The sequence below is a fragment of the Myxine glutinosa genome, chromosome 6, assembly GCF_964187855.1.
Source record: "Myxine glutinosa chromosome 6, kmMyxGlut1.1, whole genome shotgun sequence".
Taxonomy (NCBI): domain Eukaryota; kingdom Metazoa; phylum Chordata; class Myxini; order Myxiniformes; family Myxinidae; genus Myxine; species Myxine glutinosa.
This window is the reverse complement of record NC_136266.1, coordinates 7887246-7908422: the sequence shown is the minus strand read 5'-3', so window position 1 is coordinate 7908422 and position 21177 is coordinate 7887246. Positions and strand designations below refer to the sequence as shown.

General features: G+C 42.1%; 1 protein-coding gene across 1 annotated transcript; it reads left to right on the top strand.

The window, feature by feature from the left end:
• The first annotated feature begins 1450 nt into the window (after positions 1-1450).
• On the top strand, positions 1451-20820 carry EEF1B2 (eukaryotic translation elongation factor 1 beta 2). The gene is made up of 7 exons (XM_068119582.2): positions 1451-1614; positions 10330-10452; positions 11492-11627; positions 18667-18733; positions 19047-19172; positions 19437-19504; positions 20625-20820. The coding sequence occupies exons 1-7, from the start codon at positions 1535-1537 to the stop codon at positions 20709-20711; spliced, it is 687 nt and encodes a 228-aa protein (XP_067975683.1). The 5' UTR covers positions 1451-1534; the 3' UTR covers positions 20712-20820.
• Positions 20821-21177: the final 357 nt, after the last annotated feature.

Genomic DNA, 21177 nt, shown 5'->3' with positions numbered 1-21177 from the left:
ATGTGGCAAAGTATAGAAAAGAAGGAATATTCTTGGAGAAAATGCCAGGGACATAGAAAAGGCCCCTTTATTTGGGATGTTCCATGTGGCAAAGTATAGAAAAGAAGGGACATTCTTGGGGAAAATGCCAGGGACATAGAAAAGGCCCCTTTATATGGAATGTACCATGTGGCAAAGTTTAGAAAATAAGGGGCATTCAAAAAATCTCGTGTGCATGCTGGACTACCCTTGTGTTCTTAGGAGGAACCAAGTAATGCTCTGGAAAAGTTCATATAAAGGGGCGCCCTCCATCTGGCAAATAAAATACATTTACTTCTTCATGCAAGCGTATTCTTCATCGACTTCTTTACTTCTTCATCCACGACTTTTGAGATCTCTTGTTCACAGACAGACAGACAGACAGACAAGGGTGAAAACATAACCTCGATGCACCTTTGGTGGTGGAGGTAGAAACGTGTCGTATTATACAACTTTACAGAACAGAGTAATTAATAACTTTCACAAGAATTCACGTACTTGACGAAGAAGACAATTCACCACATTCTCCACTTCAAGGCTAAATGATGATGATGATGATGATGATGATGATGATGATGATGATGTCCACTCCTCCATATTCATATGCATATGGCTGCTGAAGTAGTTTCTTTACTATTGGGCCCAATCCAGGTGAGGGCGTCTCTCCTACGCAGGATCCTCGAATGGCTCATTCATCCCAGTAAGCTGGTGCTCATTTCGGCGACCTCGGAAGGATGACAGGCTGAGTGAACCACACCTGGTGTTAATTCAACGACCGACCGGGATTTGAACTTAGGACCCTATATAAAATCCCAAGCCAGCACCCTTGAACCGTTAAGCGAACACCAGGCCTAGGCTTTGATCCGCATTAGATAAACTCTCTTCGGCGATAGGCGATCATCGCACGATTAGCGATTCTACACACGTCTAACTCTTAAACACATTTTGTAAGTTCGACCCTTTTGGTTTTATGTGGTCCTTTCTCTGACATATAACGCTCTCCCGAGGCCGAATACAATTTGACTGGATATATAAATGGTAAATGAACGAGGCAGGTTTGTCGAGTCACAATGAATGACATGCGCGGTAAATACATAAAACAACGCCTGTGACGTATACTATCACGTGTGTGTTCGGTTTTAATACGTTGATGTGTTATGGAAGGTGTCTGTTTCCTCTCTGCTAATCGCTCCGGATGGGAGTGGTAACATGGTGGACGCGCAGCGTCAACCGGAAGAACTACCCAGTGATTAGACATCAGTGCTCTCCTCATGTTTATTTATTGACTTGTAATTGGATTGTTTTAATGTCGCGATTAATTAATCATTTGCTGCATCGTTATCCATAAAGCTCGTTTTAATGACTTTACAGCGTTATTTTTTTCGATTTAATTATATTATTTTCGACGTTCGGGTTGGCACTTGGCACTGTCATAAATCCCGTTCTTCTTCTTCTTCTTCTTCTTCGTTTTTGGCTTTGCGTGGCCGCTCGGCTTTATTGGCTTAACGGAAAAAACATGGGATTCGGAGATATGAAGACCACGGAGGGTGTGAAGGTGCTGAACGAATACATGGCGGATAAGAGTTACATCGAGAGGTAATCGGTTTGTGGTGGTTATACGTGGCGTACAGGGACCACGTGCTTGGCAGTACAGTACAGTACAGTACACGCGGCTTTTTTTCCTCTGAACCATTTTTATATTAAAAGTGCAAATAATTGTAAAATCGTGACGTCCTGTACCTGATAGTGATAGTTCGGATGGTCATTGATTTTGAATCGGCCATTCGATCAATGAATGCGCTTGAGTAAAGCTAAAGGAATTCTTCGGATCGATCGATCTGTCTTTGTAGGTGGAGGTTGTGTGTGTTGTGTCAAGAGGCAAAGGCCCCTTTATATGGTATGTACCACTACCATGTGGCAAAGTATAGAAAAGAAGGGCTATTCTAGGGGAAAATGCTTATGTTATGGGGCAGAGTTAATGACTATCACTATCAGTATTGACTATTGACCCATCATGAGGTCGATTCGTGTGGACCTTCAGCGGAGTTTCTTAATCTTATTCGAGCCTTCATTGCGCACTCTTGGGAACTTAAATTGAACATTCCTGGTTCGTAATCAGCCACTGAAAAATGTCGTCCCCCTCCACTTTCTCTCCTCTCCACCTCCCCTCCTCTCCACCGCCCCTCCTCTCCACCTCCCCTCCTCTACACCTCCCCTCCTCTACACCTCCCCATCTACACCTCTCCTCCTACACCTCCCCTCCTACACCTCTCCTCCTACACCTCTCCTCCTACACCTCTCCTCCTACACCTCTCCTCCTACACCTCTCCTCCTACACCTCTCCTCCTACACCTCTCCTCCTCCACCTCCCCTCCTACACCTCTCCTCCTCCACCTCTCCTCCTCCACCTCCCCTCCTACACCTCTCCTCCACCTCACCCCTCCTACACCTCTCCTCCTCCACCTCACCTCCTCGACCTCACCCCTCCTACACCTCTCCTCCTCCACCTCACCCCTCCTCCACCTCACCCCTCCTCCACCTCACCCCTCCTCCACCTCACCCCTCCTCCACCTCTCCTCCTGCACCTCACCCCTCCTCCACCTCACCCCTCCTCCACCTCACCCCTCCTCCACCTCTCCTCCTCCACCTCACACCCCCTCCACCTCTCCTCCTCCACCTCACCCCTCCTCCACCTCTCCTCCTCCACCTCACGCCTCCTCCACCTCTCCTCCTCCACCTCACCCCTCCTCCAGCTCTAGGTGTGCACACTAGGTGTGCAGTTACAATATTGTGCGCGTTGATGTTAACACTAGGTGTGCAGTTACAATATTGTGTGCGTTGATGTTAACACTAGGTGTGCAGTTACAATATTGTGTGCGTTGATGTTAACACTAGGTGTGCAGTTACAGTATTGTGTGCGTTGATGTTAACACTAGGTGTGCAGTTACAATATTGTGTGCGTTGATGTTAACACTAGGTGTGCAGTTACAATATTGTGTGCGTTGATGTTAACACTAGGTGTGCAGTTACAATATGTGTGCGTTAATGTTAACACTAGGTGTGCAGTTACAATATTGTGTGCGTTGATGTTAACACTAGGTGTGCAGTTACAATATTGTGTGCGTTGATGTTAACACTAGGTGTGCAGTTACAATATTGTGTGCGTTAATGTTAACACTAGGTGTGCAGTTACAATATTGTGTGTGTTGATGTTAACACGGTGTGCAGTTACAATATTGTGTGCGTTGATGTTAACACTAGGTGTGCAGTTACAATATTGTGTGCGTTAATGTTAACACTAGGTGTGCAGTTACAATATTGTGTGTGTTGATGTTAACACGGTGTGCAGTTACAATATTGTGTGCGTTAATGTTAACACTAGGTGTGCAGTTACAATATTGTGTGCGTTGATGTTAACACTAGGTGTGCAGTTGCAATATTGTGTGCGTTGATGTTAACACTAGGTGTGCAGTTACAATATTGTGTGCGTTAATGTTAACACTAGGTGTGCAGTTACAATATTGTGTGCGTTAATGTTAACACTAGGTGTGCAGTTACAATATTGTGTGCGTTGATGTTAACACTAGGTGTGCAGTTACAATATTGTGTGCGTTGATGTTAACACTAGGTGTGCAGTTACAATATTGTGTGCGTTGATGTTAACACTAGGTGTGCAGTTACAATATTGTGTGCGTTGATGTTAACACTAGGTGTGCAGTTACAATATTGTGTGCGTTAATGTTAACACTAGGTGTGCAGTTACAATATTGTGTGCGTTGATGTTAACACTAGGTGTGCAGTTACAATATTGTGTGCGTTGATGTTAACACTAGGTGTGCAGTTACAATATTGTGTGCGTTGATGTTTACACTAGGTGTGCAGTTACAATATTGTGTGCGTTAATGTTAACACTAGGTGTGCAGTTACAATATTGTGTGTGTTGATGTTAACACGGTGTGCAGTTACAATATTGTGTGCGTTAATGTTAACACTAGGTGTGCAGTTACAATATTGTGTGCGTTGATGTTAACACTAGGCGCGCAGTTACAATATTGTGTGCATTAATGTTAACACTAGGTGTGTACTGTGCAGTTACAATATTGTGTGTGTTGATGTTAACACGGTGTGCAGTTACAATATTGTGTGCGTTAATGTTAACACTAGGTGTGCAGTTACAATATTGTGTGCGTTGATGTTAACACTAGGTGTGCAGTTACAATATTGTGTGCGTTGATGTTAACACTAGGTGTGTACTGTGCAGTTACAATATTGTGTGTGTTGATGTTAACACGGTGTGCAGTTACAATATTGTGTGCGTTAATGTTAACACTAGGTGTGCAGTTACAATATTGTGTGTGTTGATGTTAACACTAGGTGTGCAGTTACAATATTGTGTGCATTAATGTTAACACTAGGTGTGTACTGTGCAGTTACAATATTGTGTGTGTTGATGTTAACACGGTGTGCAGTTACAATATTGTGTGCGTTAATGTTAACACTAGGTGTGCAGTTACAATATTGTGTGCGTTGATGTCAACACTAGGTGTGCAGTTACAATATTGTGTGCGTTGATGTTAACACTAGGTGTGCAGTTACAATATTGTGTGTGTTGATGTTAACACGGTGTGCAGTTACAATATTGTGTGCGTTAATGTTAACACTAGGTGTGCAGTTACAATATTGTGTGCGTTGATGTCAACACTAGGTGTGCAGTTACAATATTGTGTGCGTTGATGTCAACACTAGGTGTGCAGTTACAATATTGTGTGCGTTGATGTTAACACGGTGTGCAGTTACAATATTGTGTGCGTTGATGTTAACACTAGGTGTGCAGTTACAATATTGTGTGCGTTGATGTTAACACGGTGTGCAGTTACAATATTGTGTGCGTTGATGTTAACACGGTGTGCAGTTACAATATTGTGTGCGTTAATGTTAACACGGTGTGCAGTTACAATATTGTGTGCGTTGATGTTAACACTAGGTGTGCAGTTACAATATTGTGTGCGTTGATGTTAACACTAGGTGTGCAGTTACAATATTGTGTGCGTTGATGTTAACACGGTGTGCAGTTACAATATTGTGTGCGTTGATGTTAACACGGTGTGCAGTTACAATATTGTGTGCGTTGATGTTAACACGGTGTGCAGTTACAATATTGTGTGCGTTGATGTTAACACTAGGTGTGCAGTTACAATATTGTGTGCGTTAATGTTAACACTAGGTGTGCAGTTACAATATTGTGTGCGTTGATGTTAACACTAGGTGTGCAGTTACAATATTGTGTGCGTTGATGTTAACACTAGGTGTGCAGTTACAATATTGTGTGCGTTAATGTTAACACTAGGTGTGCAGTTACAATATTGTGTGTGTTGATGTTAACACGGTGTGCAGTTACAATATTGTGTGTGTTGATGTTAACACGGTGTGCAGTTACAATATTGTGTGTGTTGATGTTAACACGGTGTGCAGTTACAATATTGTGTGCGTTGATGTTAACACTAGGTGTGCAGTTACAATATTGTGTGCGTTGATGTCAACACTAGGTGTGCAGTTACAATATTGTGTGCGTTGATGTTAACACTAGGTGTGCAGTTACAATATTGTGTGCGTTGATGTTAACACTAGGTGTGCAGTTACAATATTGTGTGCGTTGATGTTAACACTAGAGGTGTGCGGTTTTGATGACCACAACTCGGATTACTTGTTCCTCATTATTTTGTGGTGCTGAATGTGATCCTGGAGATCTCGTTGTGGTCTCAGTGTCACATTTTCTATTGGTGGATATGAAGTGTTGTGAATAAACAAAGTTGGAAACTTTGTCAAGGTCTTCACCTTTAAATTACATTATTTCTCTTCTTATGAACCTTTCCCGCTCTCGCAGGGAAAATGGCCTTAAAATACCTGTTGTTGTGGTGTTATAAACTTTTCTTCTGATGACGAATTTGTCTTTTCGTTTATTCTCAGGCCGTACTAGTCGCTCTTTTCTTTGACAAAGTTAACAACGTTCTGAATCCTCGTTTTAACCCAAAAGTATTGTAGCATCAGCATCACGTGACTTGGTTTGTTTTTCTACTTTCTTTTTTCCGTGACTTGGTGACATCACGTGACATCACGTGACTTGGTTCTTTCTACTTTCCGTGCATCCCGGGTTGTTTGTTTGTACACACATCTCCCGATCAAATCCCGGTCCTTGTGTGTATTCTTGTCCATCGGTTGTCCGTTCTCTCCATCATGCGTCCAACTGAGTTCATTGGAGGTTTTTGATTTGTGTTCACGATGTTCTTGATTTGTGACCACGATGTTCTTGATTTGTGGCCACGATGTTCTTGATTTGTGAACATGATGTTCTTGATTTGTGAACACGATGTTCTTGATTTGTGACCACGATGTTTTTGATTTGTGACCACGATGTTCTTGATTTGTGACCACGATGTTTTTGATTTGTGACCACGATGTTCTTGATTTGTGAACATGATGTTCTTGATTTGTGAACACGATGTTCTTGATTTGTCAACCACGATGTTTTTGATTTGTGACCACGATGTTCTTGATTTGTGACCACGATGTTTTTGATTTGTGACCACGATGTTTTTGATTTGTGACCACGATGTTCTTGATTTGTGACCACGATGTTCTTGATTTGCGACCACGATGTTCTTGATCTGTGACCACGATGTTCTTGATTTGTGACCACGATGTTCTTGATTTGCGACCACGATGTTCTTGATCTGTGACCACGATGTTCTTGATTTGTGACCACGATGTTCTTGATTTGTGACCATGATGTTCTTGATTTGTGACCACGATGTTCTTCGTTTGTGACCAAGATGTTTTTGATTTGTGACCACGATGTTTTTGATTTATGACCACGATGTTTTTGATTTGTGACCACGATGTTTTTGTTTTGTGACCACGATGTTCTTGATTTGTGACCACGATGTTCTTGATTTGTGACCACTATGTTCTTGATTTGTGAGCACGATGTTCTTGATTTGTGACCATGATGTTTTTGATTTGTGACCACGATGTTTTTGATTTGTGACCACGATGTTTTTGATTTATGACCACGATGTTTTTTATTTATGACCACGATGTTTTTGATTTGTGACCACGATGTTTTTGTTTTGTGACCACGATGTTCTTGATCTGTGACCACGATGTTCTTGATTTGTGACGATGTTCTTGATTTGTGACCACGATGTTCTTGATTTGTGACCACGATGTTCTTGATTTGTGACCACGATGTTCTTCGTTTGTGACAAAGATGTTTTTGATTTGTGACCACGATGTTCTTGATTTGTGACGATGTTCTTGATTTATGACCACGATGTTCTTGATCTGTGACCACGATGTTCTTGATTTGTGACCATGATGTTCTTGATTTGTGACCACGATGTTCTTCGTTTGTGACCAAGATGTTTTTGATTTGTGACCACGATGTTTTTGATTTATGACCACGATGTTTTTGATTTGTGACCACGATGTTTTTGTTTTGTGACCACGGTATTCTTGATTTGTGACCATGATGTTCTTGATTTGTGACCACGATGTTCTTGATTTGTGACCATGATGTTCTTGATTTGTGACCATGATGTTTTGGATTTGTGACCACGATGTTTTTGTTTTGTGACCACGGTATTCTTGATTTGTGACCACGATGTTCTTGATTTGTGACCACGATGTTCTTGATTTGTGACCACGATGTTCTTGATTTGTGACCACGATGTTCTTGATTTGTGACCACTATGTTCTTGATTTGTGAGCACGATGTTCTTGATTTGTGACCATGATGTTTTTGATTTGTGACCACGATGTTTTTGATTTGTGACCACGATGTTTTTGATTTATGACCACGATGTTTTTTATTTATGACCACGATGTTTTTGATTTGTGACCACGATGTTTTTGTTTTGTGACCACGATGTTCTTGATCTGTGACCACGATGTTCTTGATTTGTGACGATGTTCTTGATTTGTGACCACGATGTTCTTGATTTGTGACCACGATGTTCTTGATTTGTGACCACGATGTTCTTGATTTGTGACCACGATGTTCTTCGTTTGTGACAAAGATGTTTTTGATTTGTGACCACGATGTTCTTGATTTGTGACGATGTTCTTGATTTATGACCACGATGTTCTTGATCTGTGACCACGATGTTCTTGATTTGTGACCATGATGTTCTTGATTTGTGACCACGATGTTCTTCGTTTGTGACCAAGATGTTTTTGATTTGTGACCACGATGTTTTTGATTTATGACCACGATGTTTTTGATTTGTGACCACGATGTTTTTGTTTTGTGACCACGGTATTCTTGATTTGTGACCATGATGTTCTTGATTTGTGACCACGATGTTCTTGATTTGTGACCATGATGTTCTTGATTTGTGACCATGATGTTTTGGATTTGTGACCACGATGTTTTTGTTTTGTGACCACGGTATTCTTGATTTGTGACCACGATGTTCTTGATTTGTGACCACGATGTTCTTGATTTGTGACCACGATGTTCTTGATTTGTGACCACGATGTTTTTGATTTGTGACCACGATGTTTTTGATTTATGCCCACGATGTTTTTGATTTATGCCCACGATGTTTTTTATTTATGACCACGATGTTCTTGATTTGTGACCACGATGTTCTTGATTTGTGACCACGATGTTCTTGATTTGTGACCACGATGTTCTTGATTTGCGACCACGATGTTCTTGATTTGCGACCACGATGTTCTTGATCTGCGACCACGATGTTCTTGATTTGCGACCACGATGTTCTTGATTTGCGACCATGATGTTCTTGATCTGTGACCACGATGTTCTTGATTTGTGACCACGATGTTCTTGATTTGTGACCATGATATTCTTGATTTGTGACCACGATGTTCTTCGTTTGTGACCAAGATGTTTTTGATTTGTGACCACGATGTTTTTGATTTATGACCACGATGTTTTTGATTTGTGACCACGATGTTTTTGTTTTGTGACCACGGTATTCTTGATTTGTGACCACGATGTTTTTTATTTATGACCACGATGTTTTTGATTTGTGACCACGATGTTTTTGTTTTGTGACCACGATGTTCTTGATCTGTGACCACGATGTTCTTGATTTGTGACGATGTTCTTGATTTGTGACCACGATGTTCTTGATTTGTGACCACGATGTTCTTGATTTGTGACCACGATGTTCTTGATTTGTGACCACGATGTTCTTCGTTTGTGACCACGGTTTTTGTTTTGTGAACACGATATTCTTGATTTGTGACCACGATGTTCTTGATTTGTGATCATGATGTTCTTGATTTGTGACCACGATGTTCTTGATTTGTGACCACCATGTTCTTGATTTGTGACCACGATGTTTTTGATTTGTGACCACGATGTTTTTGTTTTGTGACCACGATGTTCTTGATTTGTGACCATGATGTTCTTGATTTGTGACCATGATGTTCTTGATTTGTGACCACGATGTTCTTGATTTGTGACCACGATGTTCTTGATTTGTGACCACGATGTTCTTGATTTGTGACCATGATGTTCTTGATTTGTGACCACGATGTTCTTGATTTGTGACCACGATGTTTTTGATTTGTGACCACGATGTTTTTGTTTTGTGACCACGATGTTCTTGATTTGTGACCATGATGTTCTTGATTTGTGACCATGATGTTCTTGATTTGTGACCACGATGTTCTTGATTTGTGACCACGATGTTCTTGATTTGTGACCACGATGTTCTTGATTTGTGACCACGATGTTCTTGATTTGTGACCACGATGTTTTTTATTTATGACCACGATGTTTTTGAATCCGGTTTTCCTTCTCACCTCTCTTGTTAATTTTAAATCATCTTTCCGTGAGTCTTTGCCTCGTCTATCTCTGTGTCTCTCCAAGTTCCCTGAATATCAGAATATCCCAGAAATTGAAGAGACTAACAGCACACATCCCTGGCTCGATACTTTTGTTTTTTGATACATTCTACTCTGTCTCTCTCTCTCTCCATATTGCAATAGTCTGTTCCCTACTGCTTGGTGCAGATTTGGTATTAGTGTAATGTTTTTTCCATCCATAGCAACTTTCCTTTCACAATCGAGAGTCTGCAGTGTCCCAGGTTTTCCTGCAACTCCAGTTTTCAGTTTGTGCAAAAACTAATTCAATTCAACTGACCATTTTGTCCGAGTGCTTGGACCCTTGATTTCCCGAATCGGTAATACAAGTTCCGATATTTTCTTCATTGTCATTCTGCCTTTCCCCGTGTATTTTGGCGGAAATTCAAAATGTGTCCCGTCATTTTGGTCCCACAGCTTTGTTCCATCTCAAGCGGACGTGGTCGTGTTCCAGGCGCTCGATGGACCGCCTGCCGCGTGTTTTTCCCATGCACTTCGTTGGTACAAACACATCAAATCGTACGAGAAATCGGCATCCAGGTGTGCACAAACGTTGAGATGTACGAGCCCTGCCCTGACATTTTAAAACATTTAAAAATGAAACTGTATATGCAATCAATATTAAATGTGTAACGTTTCATGCCCCAAAGGGTGGTGACAGGTGTCATCATCGAATTGTGTTTTAGCTCAAAATTTGATGTCGAGTCTTTCCTGGTGGAACTTTTTGCAATCTTCCAACTTTGCTTTAGGTGGGAAGTGTGGGGATTTGTGATGGTGCGTCATCGACTTCGCTCGAGTTTTGGAATGGTATAGATTTTACGCAATGGTTTAAACACAGTTTAATACGTTATCAATAGGGTTCAAGATCATGAGGTCCTGCTTCTTCTTACTGATATAATGTGATCCAATCAACTGTGGTTGTAGCTTGGTGAAAATGCTGTTCTTGCTTCAACATCCTTTCTTACATGACAGACCACCTTTAGAGGCCATTTTTCCCCCACAGAGAATGGGGGTTGGCCTTTTTCGAGCACCGTGGTCCCCTTTTTGAAGCAATGTTTTATGGCCGGATGCCCTTCCTGCCGCCAACCCTGTTAGTCGCCTCTTGCGACACAGGGAATTACCACTTACCAGTGAACTGGTACTCGATTTGCCGACCTCGGAAGGATGACAGGCTGAGTCAACCCCCCTGGCGTTAATTCAGCGATCGACCGGGATTCGAACCCAGGATCCTAGGATCCCAAGCCGGCACCCTAACCGCTAAGCCAACACCAGGCCTTTCTTACATGATTGGATTAAATTTTGTCTTTGGGGTGTAATATCCTGAAATTGCTTGGAGAATCATCCATTTTGCTTGAATTGCTTGAATCAAAAATTGGAGAATCATCCAGCCAACATGGAACTCCATCATGGAGCACGTGACCTTCTCCTCCTTGGGAAGGGATGCTAAACTGCCCATCCTGTCTGCTTGCACCGGTTTTCTCCCACATAAACCGGTGTGAAAAGACATTTTTGTTGTGGACACGCGTCATGGTGGATGGCATGTTTTACCCATCATCACTTATTGCATGCACTCCCACAGCTTACCGGGAGTGCGGAAACCTCTCGAGCAGTACGGCCCGGCCGGGAGTGTCGTGGTGCCTGCAGCAACCGATGCAAAGGGCAGAAAAAGTGATGACGACGACGACGATGACTTAGACCTCTTTGGTTCTGATGAGGTACAAATTTGATCCTTTGGGCATATTTTTGTTCCTATAAACTCTTAATACTACTTGTCACTGCATTTGATTTTCAAATAAAATTCATTTTCTATATGTGTCATTGCATTACCAATAATTGCGCAATTCCATGGTTAGTAACTATTTGGCCTCTAATATGACGATGTAAGCTTTTCAATTCTCCACTATGGTACAATGAATACATCTTGTCCAGACATATTACACAGTAAGAATTAAAAACAGTGAGGCCTGCACGTGTTACTTGTGATGGGAACTTTAATGTTGCTTAGTAACGTTACACAAAAGCCTGGCCTAGTGTTGGCTTAGCGGTTAGGGTGCCGGCTTGGGATCCTAGGATCCTGGGTTTGAATCCCGGTCGATCGCTCAATTAACGCCAGGGGGGTTGACTCAACCTGTCATCCTTCCGAGGTCGGCAAATTGAGTACCAGCTTGCTGGGATGAATGATCACGGTGTGTATCCCTATTTAGAATAGGTACACCGTATCCCTGCGCATCCTAAGAGGCGACTAAGTGTTGGCGTCAGGAAGGGCATCCGGCCATAAAAACATTGCCTCAAGCAGGGAACCATGATTGTCATGGGGCCCGCAAGGCTAACCCCCGCTCTAGCGGGGAAAATGGCCTTAAAACGATCATTCATTCATTCATTCAGTAACGTTACAAAAAAGAAACGTCGATAAAATTTGCACATCTTTGCGTAAAAAGTTTTCTCAAACAAGGTACAGCAGAAACGAAGTGTAATACAGTCATCCCTCGCTATATCGCGGTTCACTTTTCGCGGCTTCGGTACATCGCGGGTTTTTCTCGCTAGTATATGTAAAATTATATCGCCGATTTTTCGCTATATCGCGGGATTTTGATGTATAAATGTATTTTTATATACTATTATTTTAAATATTTTTGTGGTAAAATAAGCATTTACTAGCCTAAAAAATTTAAAAACGTAAAAAAATAAGAAAAATACAGTAATTAAAACATATTACAAGAAATAAAATACTGTACATAGTGTACAGTAGAACAGTAGACAAAGAGACAAAGAGTCGTGCGTATGGAAAACGCAGATGCGGCAGCTTCCATTTGCGCTAGTTACCCACGTAATGGGTAACTGTAATGCTCTTTCTGGCTGTGCAGTACATTCATCATCGTCATCACCTTCATCGTCATCAGTACTGCACAGCTAATTCATCATCATCTTCATCACGCAAGTTGTAGTATTGAAGAGCCGGGGCTCTTGCTTGATACGGACGAAATGACGGGCAAGACACAAACTCGTCCGAGAAGATATTTATTCTCAAAACCAACTCGGGAACACTGAAAAGCCCATTTATCGGGCTGCATTATAAAGCACAACCAGAAACCGAAAGCCACGCCTCTCAAGCGTGGCGTGCTTCGGCGGTCACGTGATCAACAGGTGTAGCTGATTATACCCGCACGCGCGGCACGCTTTGGCGGTCACGTGACCAGCCACTCTGGCACCGGGGATCCCCGCCGGTGACGTCACCGGCTGGAGCAAGGAGATTCTGATGCTGGTCTTGCTTGGGGAACCCATGGGTCGCTACAGTATCTTCAATCGTGAGTACCCATTAGAATTTTATATGTTGTTAAAATTACGTATGTTTAAGAGTGTAAAAAGTGTTTAAGAGTATAGGAAGTGTTTATAAGAGTATGGGAAAGGTTAATAAGAGTGTGAGAAAGGTTAATAAGAGTGTGGGGAGGGTCATAAAGCTTTAAAATATATATAAATAATAAAATAAAAATATGGTCGCTACTTCGCGGATTTTCGTCTATCGCGGGGGGTTCTGGAACGTAACCCCCGCGATAAACGAGGGATCACTGTATTTCTATAAATGCTTGTTTACTGGCAAATATTTTGGCATACAACTTATCACAATTATTATCATCATTTTTAAGCATGTGCCAAAAATGTTGGTTAGTCACGTTTCAGTTAGTAACGTCACCATTTGTCCATCCAGGAAAAAATTGTGAAGTACCGTATCAATGGAGCGTGTCAATGTGCAGCTGGTCTGCAGAAAGGTTCACACACATCCAGAGGTCAATGGGCACATCAAGTAACAGCAGCGGCTCTGTTCATTCTTCTTCACAGGACATATGCTGAGTATCAAATCAACACACCAGACGATGAACAAATGCACTATGATGAGTGCTGTAAGCAGATGGCGTCAGAGCATCCTCAGTTCGATTACTGGTACAAAGTGTGGCAGTTGGAACTCCTCTTCCTACAGTTCCTTAGATCACAGCATGAACAAAGATATGTCGCATACGTGGAGTCACTTGGAATGATTATTCCATGGATGTTCACTCTTGACCATTATCACTATGCTCGCTGAATGACGGTTCATTTAAGAGATCTACTTACCCTCGAGATTAACTGCCCTACCTCACATGCAGAGTTCCTCAAAGGCAACTTCGTTACGCAGAAAACCAGGCACAAGTTCTCAGCACTAGCCCATGATCAGGTTCATGAACAGCTGAATGCAATGGTGAAGGGAGATGGAGGCGTAATAGGTATCACTGAAAATGAAGCAGCACTGAGACGGTGGATGGTGGCAGGTCCAGAAACAGCTAGACTATCAATGGAGTATGATGACAAACTTTCTATGAAAAGGAAGGACATAGAAAGCCACCATGAACAAATACCAAGTGTGCAGAAGACTTTCCTATCTGAAGTCAAGAGCATCACTGATGTGATGGAGGGACTTGGCAACCCCTTTGCTGACACAAGCACAGACCTCTACACACTTAATACCAAACTGATAATGTCCGACAGTGTGGTACATACTATAAGGTCCGCAGAAGACATAGGCAAAACACAGTACCAGAAATTTGTTGCGGAGCGTATCAATGACAATATCACTGCATTCAATGACACCATACATAAGAACAATCTACCTCTGTTAAATTCTAGTTCAGGAAAGAAACCTGCGAAGTCCACTTCCAAAATCTCCAACCTGCATTACGATGTTCATCTCTTCTCACGGATGTATATATCGTGTCAAGCTAGAGAAAGTGATATGGATGCCTTCTTCGGGCATGAAAATCATGCTTGGCCTCCATCGTTGGCGTCAAATGGCATCATGCACCAAACAAGCAAATCTGACTTGATGGAATGCTTGGAGTCATTGGTACCTCAAACGGAATCTGTTCCAAATGTTGATGTCAAAATTGTTGACGGCGCTGCCCTTGTGCACATGCTTGATCCGAAGAAGTCCAAACTGTTTGGCGGGAAGATGCATATTATGATATTTCACGTGTTTATTGCATTTCTCGACCTCAAGAACATAGGTATAGACACCAAGATCATGGTAATTGGGGCACTTATAGCTGATTTATGGGCAAAATGTGTTTTGTGGTGGCCATTTTGAATTTTTTGGTGGGAAACGAAGCGACATCGTGGTTCCCGCAATTTTTGAAATCGGCATACTCAAAAACCCCCATGTGCAAATTTTCATGCTTCTTTCCAGAAGTGCACACCTCAGTCATATATCCGCCCCGCTAAAAGATCCTATTTTACTCACAATTTCGAAGGACATCGGTCTTTCTTTTTTTTTCCAGAACAATGATAACCTGCCCACAAGGTTCGTAATAAATCTGCGCTGCTAGCGTACATAACACGAACAAACTTTCGTACATTAATAAAAAACTAATCTTTCCACTCTTGTAAATACATGTACAGTAGATAGTGTCCTGGCAGCCCCTGCGGTTAACACCACCGGGTGACGAATAGCCGAAACGGTCCTTAATTTCTGAGGCGTGTAGCCGAAACTGGTGGTTGGTCCATCGTGCGCGTGGGAAGGAACCAATGTGCTTACTTGCACAAAACACATGGGTTAATTCCAGAAACCCACGAACAAAGAAATACGACACAACAAATAAAAAAAATTCCACAATAATGATTTAATGAAAGTAATGCACGGAATAAAAACGACTGCTGAGGTAAACCTATAATTCTAATCGAGGAACCTCCACATGCAGACTCAAAAACAGACGAGGGGAAAGATAAAATAAAAGAAAATCCCCCCATTAGGCTGGCAATCAGCTTTGGTCTCTGAGGAATGTTCGGAGCTTGATGGTCGTAATAACTGAGCCACTGCACCGGAAGCGCACAAGATGGCACGGAGTCGCTCTCCACTGCGCCACAAACGTGAGGCAATTCGTGCGGGCAGTCCTCTTTCGCTCTCCGTTCTGTCCAAAGCGCCAAGAGCCCCACAAACCGCCGCCAACACCTCCTCACGATCGTAATTGCCAACACCACTCTGTCTCAGCACCAGGTCCACACACACTAAATGGTGCCGCCTTCTGACAAAATGCGAGCTTCTTGTTCGGCCAGCACAAAACCTGGACTCAGTGATTCTTGGACTCAGTGACTCAGTGATTCTTCTTCTTCTCCTCCTGCTCGAACCTTCCTTGTGATGTCCCCCGACCAATCGCCGAATTCCACTGAATCGCCCCGTGGACGGGCTCGACCAATGACGAACTTCGGGGTGTGGCCTTTTTCCTTACTCAGTTGGTGGGTATTGTCTATCGAGAACGTTCGGCATGGTGTCGGTTATGGTTCGTCAATGGAAGGTTGTTGTAGTTGTTAAATCAAGCGTGAGTTTTATTGGATGGCCTTGTTGCAATTTGTAAAAACGTAGGAAAAGGTCACAGGGGGCAATCACATACTGGGAGAAACTAGCCTTAGACCCTACCTGGTTAACACAACACCACCCCCTGTGTGGTGACACGTAAAAAAAAACGTTAAGCTCCAGTTTCCCGACTTAAATACATCGAGATGTCTCCTACGCGTCCACGGTCCATGCTAATACTATAAAATCTTACCTGTACAATGGCATTTCATCCTCTACCCCCACAAATGTAACAATAGTTTGCATCGTCAAATAGATCATTGCCTAAACCACATATGAACTGAAATACAATGTCGGGTTTTCTTGAAGGTTGAGGCACTGGAAAGTTCACATGTTCACTGTGCTTGTCATACATGATAACAAGCTTCACATTTTAGTGGTCAATACACTAAACTGTACATGTATTGAAAGAGTATGACATGAGTTATGTCTTGAATGCATGTGGAGTTCTTTAATTATCACGATTGTTTGACTATCGTCATATATGTTCAGATCACAAATGAGACTGTATGTATCAAATCAGAATCTCTTGCCAAGAACCTGTGGAGTGCAGCCATTTTTAATGAATTAATGTAGCTGGCTTGAAGAAAACAGAAAAAAGCACATCGTATTGGTCACGAGTTATCAAGTGATCACAATATTCGTCGTGTGTGTGTGTGTGTGTGTGTGTGTGTGTGTGTGTGTGTGTGTGTGTGTGTGTGTGTGTGTGTGTGTGTGTGTGTGTGTGTGTGTGTGTGTGTGTGTGTGTCCGCAGCATAACTACCCGATGATATGATATCCGATCTTGATGAAACTTGGGTGGGAGGTTGATATCATGATCTAGTTGTGTCCTGCCGAGAGTGGGCGTATTGCGCCCATTGTGGGCGGAGCCACGCCCGAAAAAGATGTCTTTTTAGGGGGTAATCGGGTTCAAGCTACATCTTCTCCGAGGGGTTTGGTGGAATCTGGCAGGGGTTTCGATATTTGGTTAGGCCAATGTCATGTGTCTAGCCCCACGGAGCTCGATTTTCATTTTATTATTTTTATTTTTATTTATTTATTTATTTATCTATTTTTTTTTTCATTCCATTTTTCACCGAATTTTCGGTATTGTGTAGCTAACTTACCTCATAACTGATTATACATTATTTTCTATCTCATTTCAAAGTCAGTAACCTTCGTTTTGACATTTCCGGGCCTGGCCTGTCTGGGCCTGTTTCGGTTATAGTCCGTCCTTTGTCATTGAATACCGCTCGCTCGTGAACCATCGTCGGCTCCTGCCTTGTTCATCCTTTTATTCTATTGTTCTTTCACTAGAAGAAATGTAATTTCATCTACAATATGATCTACAAACTTTTGTCAAAATGTGTGTAATTGTACGAGAGTTTCTTGCAATACTGCATACACATGTAAACTATTGTTAGTAAACATGCTGAACATTGCAACTCTTCTCATCAATTCCAACTTATTGTGAACAATGAATTAATGATGAGGGGAATTGCCTTTTCCCATTTGCAGAGATACCAAAGAATGACTCTTCCATACCTGCATATGTATGGATCACTTCCAATCACTTCCAAACACTCTTCCATGTACAGCATGTAACACATAACAGGGCATCCTTGTCTTGAGCTCCTTGTCTTGAGCATCAAATGCAGTACGGTAATACTATACAATCCTTGAATTTTTTGAAGTGTCCATGATTGGTGGCAACTTGTGGCACATCTAACGTGAAATCATTTTGTTACCCTGAAAATCATTTTTGCTCACGAAGCGAAAAGCAGGGTGAGGTGTACGTGTGGCGAAAAATGTGAATTTCATTGGTACAAAATGTGAATTTTGGCATATTTTTCTAAAGACCTGGCAAGCAAAACTTTTTTTTCAGACACCTTGATGTATATAAAACCACCTTTAGAGGCCATCTTTTCCCCGCAAGCGGGGGTTGGCCTTTTTCGGGGACCGTGGTTGTTGTTGTTTTTTGGTCCCCTTTTTGAAGCAATGTTTTACGGCCGGATGCCCTTCCTGCCGCCAACCCTTTTTGTCGCCTTTTACGACAAGCAGGGAATTACCAGTGAACTGGTACTCAATTAGCCGACCTCGGAAGGATGACAGGCTGAGTCAACCCCCCTGGCGTTAATTCAGCGATCGACCGGGATTCGAACCCAGGATCCTAGGATCCTAAGCTGGCACCCTAGCCGCTAGCCCAACACCAGGGCACCTTGATGTATATGTTATCATGTAAAGCCAATTTCTACTCAAAAAACACAATTCACAAATTTAAGGTGATGTCTCTCTCGTTGTGGAATTGCCCAATTGGAGTTGTCTATCCATTTTGAATGTTGGTTACAAGAAAGATTGGAAAGGCTTTTTGCTAATTGTCATGTATCGCTTATCAGGAAAGTGAGGAAAGCAAGAGGATCAGAGAGGAACGACTCTCTCAATACGCAACCAAGAAATCGACCAGTGAGTTCTGTTGCAAAGCTTGTGCCTCTTTGCCGATTAAAATTGCACTTTTACCTCATTTGACAATGGTGTATTTTTAACAAACTATTTCTTCCTGGGTTTTTTATGCCTCTGCTGACGAAGTCGGTAATGGTGCAAGTATGTATGATGATGTAATAATGTGGGCAGAGACATATCGGTCGATGTAAAGAGTGTCGTTCTAGTTTTTTTTATGTGGTCTCCTCTCCGTAATATGAAGGGCTTAGCTTGTGTCTCTGCTTGTCCACAAGCACGAATGGATTTACATGAACCACTTATGCCCCGTTGCTCGTAGAACCGACAGTGATCGCAAAATCGTCCGTTGTCCTTGATGTGAAGCCTTGGGACGATGAGACGGACATGGCCGAGGTGGAGAAGCATGTCCGCAGTGTCGCCATGGATGGTCTGATTTGGGGGGGATGTAAGTGCACATGGGTCCGCGGCTCTTCTTTTTTAAAATTATTATTATTTTATTTTTTTAATCTCTCGCCTATTGGCATATAATATAAGAATTTGAATGAAACTTCCAATGAAATGAAATGAAAATGCATCATTGTTGTTTTTTTTTGTTTTTTTAAATATGTAGCAGGTAAACCTGTTTTTCTGTGTTTAGGAGTTGTTTGGCCCCAATTAAATATTATAGCTGCTGTTCTATAACGTTTTTTCCTCTTCTTTCTTTTCACAGCTAAACTCGTCCCCGTTGGTTATGGAATCAAGAAGCTGCAGATGCAATGTGTAATAGAAGACGATAAGGTTGGTATTCGTTGTTTCTTATAATTCAGATGTTGACATTTGTATGTGGTCCAAAATGGACCACATCCAAATGGTTGGTGAAAATTGACATTTCTCAAGGGTCTGGGAAGCTAGGTTTATCTGGGAAACATTGATTTATTTTTCAAATGGAGGAAATGAGTGCAGCATGGTTCCAAGCACCACAAACCAGGGAATTTCTGCTGGCAAGGTCCAACATTAGTCACCGAGTGGCCTTCAACTAGGTCTACTTTCTCAGTGAAGGAAATTCTATTTTGGGGGGAATTGGCTTTCCATACATTACAAAATGTGCAAATTTCCACATTCGGCCACTGGAAAAGGTTCAGTTGTTTCAGCTTCTATGCCTCACCCATCAGGCATGACTCTTCCTGTGCCACACATTGCGGACAGATTGGTTACCTCTCCGTTTTTGTTTTTTTACCACTTCTCCTCCAGTCTCACTCCCTCTGCTTTCTCAATCCTCTGACAATCCTCAGCTCCTCCAGGATGTACAACTTCCAGTAAACCCGCTCCTGGTTAAACTCCCAAAACCTTTGTTTGCTGCACCCCTCAACTCCTTCGGTCCTCGCTTCTCCAATATATGTATACGCCTTCCTAAAGCTGTTCTATCTCAAACCTTCTCCTCAAGGCTTCAAGCAGGCAGTGCACCGACATCTCATGTTATCCCTCATCTCAACACATTATCTTTTCTATCCCATTAACCTTACCGAATGAACCCTACCCTTTTACTTGCTAGCTATTGTGTTTTCTCCCCTCCACTCTCTTTCTCTCTCTCTTTCCCTCTCTCCACCTCCCCATTTTCCCATTCATTTTTCCCCTTATTGTGTGCAAGATTTGCCCCGCTGCCCCTACTGTCAGTTCATACTCTCAGTAACCTTGCTCTTCCATGAGCTTCGATTGTGTATTAATTATATATATATATATATTTTTTTTTTTGTCATCGTACCACATGATGGAGTATGTGACGTCATTGGTGCCTCCATCCTCAATATGGAAAGATTTACACCTGAAAACCAGATTAATTTGTACATTAGTAGCATGCTAATTGTTTTGCCTCAATCAAATTTTATTTATTTCACCGCTTTTGTTTTCATTGTTCCAGGTGAGTGTAGACCTTTTGGAAGAATTGATAACTGCATTTGAAGACCATGTGCAGTCTGTGGATGTCGCTGCCTTCAATAAAATCTAACACCAGAGGATCTGCATTTCCATCTTCTGATCAAATTGTGGTTTCTGAGCATGAGATTATGATTTGTACTTTGCCTGCAATGTATTAATAAAAGAAGATTTGAACATTACACCGAATCACTGTACATTTTTCATTACGATTTGGTTTCACGATTCATTGAAACTCCACACGCACGACATCTTTACATCTGTTCATATCAATTCCATCGATTAAATGTTTAAACTGCTCTGATGCCAACAAGGTACATCATGAAGTTTAACGGCCATATTTAGAAAGAAATGCGTAGAATCACTAATCGTGCGATCATCACCTGTTCATCACCCGGTGTGTACCCTGGTTTAGAATAGGTACACCGTATCCCTGCGTGTCATAAGAGGCGACTAAGAGGGTTGGCGTCAGGCAGGGCATCCGGCCATAAAAACATTGCCTCAAAAAGAGAACCATGACAATTACAACTACATATGGG